The sequence below is a fragment of the Otolemur garnettii genome, unplaced genomic scaffold, assembly GCF_000181295.1.
Source record: "Otolemur garnettii isolate 467f Iridium unplaced genomic scaffold, OtoGar3 scaffold00010, whole genome shotgun sequence".
In the NCBI taxonomy this organism is placed as follows: domain Eukaryota; kingdom Metazoa; phylum Chordata; class Mammalia; order Primates; family Galagidae; genus Otolemur; species Otolemur garnettii.
The window spans coordinates 2,269,301-2,272,278 of record NW_003852405.1 but is presented as its reverse complement, the minus strand read 5'-3'; the positions used below and the strand labels follow the sequence as shown (position 1 = coordinate 2,272,278).

Here is a 2,978-nt window from a genome sequence, read left to right as displayed (position 1 = left end):
AAAAAAAAAAAAAAAAGAGCTGCTTTTTCCACACAACAGTAGCTTAACATTTTACTACATCATTTAAAATGGCTCAGTCTTCTTTTAAAATGACACAAAATGTAAGTAAAGAGCCACTGTTAAGTGAGTAAAAAGAGTAGGATGCTTCTACTGTTTTTCTTGAGTATTGAGGATAAAAGACTAATAAGTTATTGCCTGGGAGACTGAAATGGGAGAATCACTTGAGGCTAGCAGTTTGAAGCTACAGTGTGCTATGATCATACCTGTGACTAGCCACTGTACTCCAGCCTGGGCAACATAGCAAGATCCTATCATTCAAAACAAAAGAAAAGAAAGAACTACTTCGCTACTTCCAGAGGCCTCGATTGTTGCTGCCATGTTGGCCTTCACTCTCTCCCCTCTTGTTCCCTTGTCTCTAGGGCAGGAAGTACACCAATGATGTTGCCAAGATCTACTCTATCAATGTCACCAATGTCCTGGACGGGGTGGCCTCCTACTGCCGTCCCTGTGCCCTAGAAGCCTCTGACATGGGCTCCTCCTGCACCTCTTGTCCTGCTGGTTACTACATTGACCGAGATTCAGGAACCTGCCACTCCTGTCCCCCTAACACAATCCTGAGAGCCCACCAGCCTTATGGTATCCAGGCCTGTGTGCCCTGCGGTACAGGGACCAAGAACAACAAGGTGCCAAAAGCCTGTCATGCATCCTAAACTTGACCCTCCAGGTGGATGGCCTCAGAGGGTGCTGGGTCCTGGGTCCTGGATGGGGTTCTTGGGTGCTGATCCCAAAGCATATGCCACTAGCATACTCTCAGCTTGGAGTTCTGGAGGATACCCATCTAGGCTATGACTCTGGGTGGCGATTTCAAGGTTCCAAGGTTTAGTCATGGACTAGTCCCATTTTCAGTTGATGGATAAGGGAAATCGATGACTGTCTGATCTAGAAGCTTATCTGGCATCTGTGCAGAGATCTGAAGGGAAGGAATAGCAGGGCCTGTGGCTTGAATTTAGCCCAGTCCAATCCAGCCTGTTCTCAAGGGAATTTGCTCCCACTTCTTTGAGAAGGTAACCAAACCTTTGCTGGGACACTTGGTTAATTGGCGTTGCTATCTTCCATCCCAGTGGCTTCTCAAATTGACAGGTATAAAGACTCCTTTCTAAAGTGGAAAAACAGTGCTGTTGCCTCCATCTACTTTCTGCATCTGAGAAAGTACATTGGACTAAAAGCTCTTAGGTATTCGTTGATGCTTTCAAATGAATTTGTATTTTACTGATCTCAACCACATGCACATACATTTCTGTAAGGCTTTATTTATTTTTACATTTTTATTTTATATTTTTCAATCAGCTGAAGTCTAGATAGAATGTAAGGCATTATTGATAGGTGCTCTGCAAATGTGTTCAGCTCTACAAGTGCAAGGATTCTGCATATCCTTGGCGACCTCTTTTGGGCACCCTGGACTTTTGCCACAATCTTCTTCCCCTGGAGCGCCCCCTGCTGCAATGGGAGGGAATGACATTTGTATAAGGCTGCTACTGAATGGGGATCCTGAAACAGCAAGAAATCGGTTTAGAAATCGGAAGTAAAACCCTCCCTGGAGATCAGTTTCCTACAGAAAACCTGAGAAAGAGGGAGCAGTGTTCAGGTGGTCAGGGGGAAAGACACACAGTTTCTCTTCTGCCATCCTGGGCACCCTTCTTTGGGTTCGTCCTCCATTGTCTTCTGCTTGGATGTAAGAAGGGTTATCCTGGGTCTTGAGAGGTACAGGGACAGGGCTATAGAATTTGACTGAACTACCTACTGGAAAATAACAGATTTGAGTTTGTACATCATATATGTGCTAATAATTGAATGGCAAACTGGACATGAATCCCACTAGTGCCTACAGTGCTTTTTGTGCCCACCCCTAATCCTTTATTTCTCTTCTTTCACCTCATCTGGGCTGGAGCAGGCTGGGGAGGAAACTGTTACTTTCTCCTACAGCCTCTCAAGGCCCTGCCTATCCAACTGGCCTGACACTGTCTCTCCCCCCCAGATCCACTCTCTGTGCTACAACGATTGTGCCTTCACACGCAACACCCCAGCTAGGACTTTCAACTACAACTTCTCCGCTTTGTCAAATACGGTCACTCTGACTGGAGGGTCAAGCTTCACTTCCAAAGGGCTGAAATATTTCCATCACTTTACTTTCAGTCTCTGTGGAAACGAGGTAAGATATGTCTGACAGTGACATAATTGAGAAGGGAAGCCAGTAGGTTAGAGGTCAGAGACAGACACAGGAGAAAACCAGAGATAATCATATAGCAGAGGACTCTGGAGGTTAAAAGGTGTTTAAATGTTTATAAATCTCCCTGAAAACTTTTCCCCAAAAGGCCAAATGTGCAAATAAATTTCTCTGGTTTCAGCTGACCCACTCCTGTAGCCCCAGCTACTCAGGAGGCTAAGGTGGGAGGATCACATGAAGCCAGGAGTTTGAGAACGGCCTGGGCAACATAGTAAGACTCAGCCGCAAAAATAAATTTCACTGGTTTGGGGATTGGACATATATTTCAGTTTCTGTCTAAGAAACTGATTAGGATAAGGAAGGCCCTTTGACTGGTGGGCTGGTAGGTTAGAATTCTGAATCATTGCCACCATCACGACCCAGCTTATATAGGAGCTCTCAGGTGAAAAAAATTCCAAGGAAAAAAAAAACCCTGGGAATCATGGGCCAGAGTTCAAAAACCAGGGCACCTACGTAGACCTTATTTTTGGCTTAAAAAAAAATTTTACATCTTGGGCTAGGCACCCGTAGCTCAGTGGCTAGGGTGCCAGCCACAAACACCAGAGCTGGTGGGTTCGTAATCCAGCCCAGGCCTGCAAATAAAAATGATGGCTGCAACCAAAAAATAGCCGGGAGTTGTGGGCACCTGTAGTCCCAGCTACTTGGGAGGCTGAGGCAAGAAAATCGTTTAAGCCCAAGTGTTTGAAGTTGCCGT

General features: G+C 45.5%; 1 protein-coding gene across 4 annotated transcripts in view; it reads left to right on the top strand.

The window, feature by feature from the left end:
• Positions 1–2,978, top strand: part of KIAA1324 (KIAA1324 ortholog) — an 83,723-nt gene that overhangs the window by 73,967 nt on the left and 6,778 nt on the right. For all 4 annotated transcript variants that reach the window (XM_012801711.1, XM_003784078.2, XM_003784077.2 and 1 more), the window contains 2 exons: positions 420–683; positions 2,036–2,209. In XM_012801711.1, the coding sequence (XP_012657165.1) occupies positions 420–683; positions 2,036–2,209 (438 nt within the window). The remainder of the gene's footprint in view (positions 1–419; positions 684–2,035; positions 2,210–2,978) is intronic.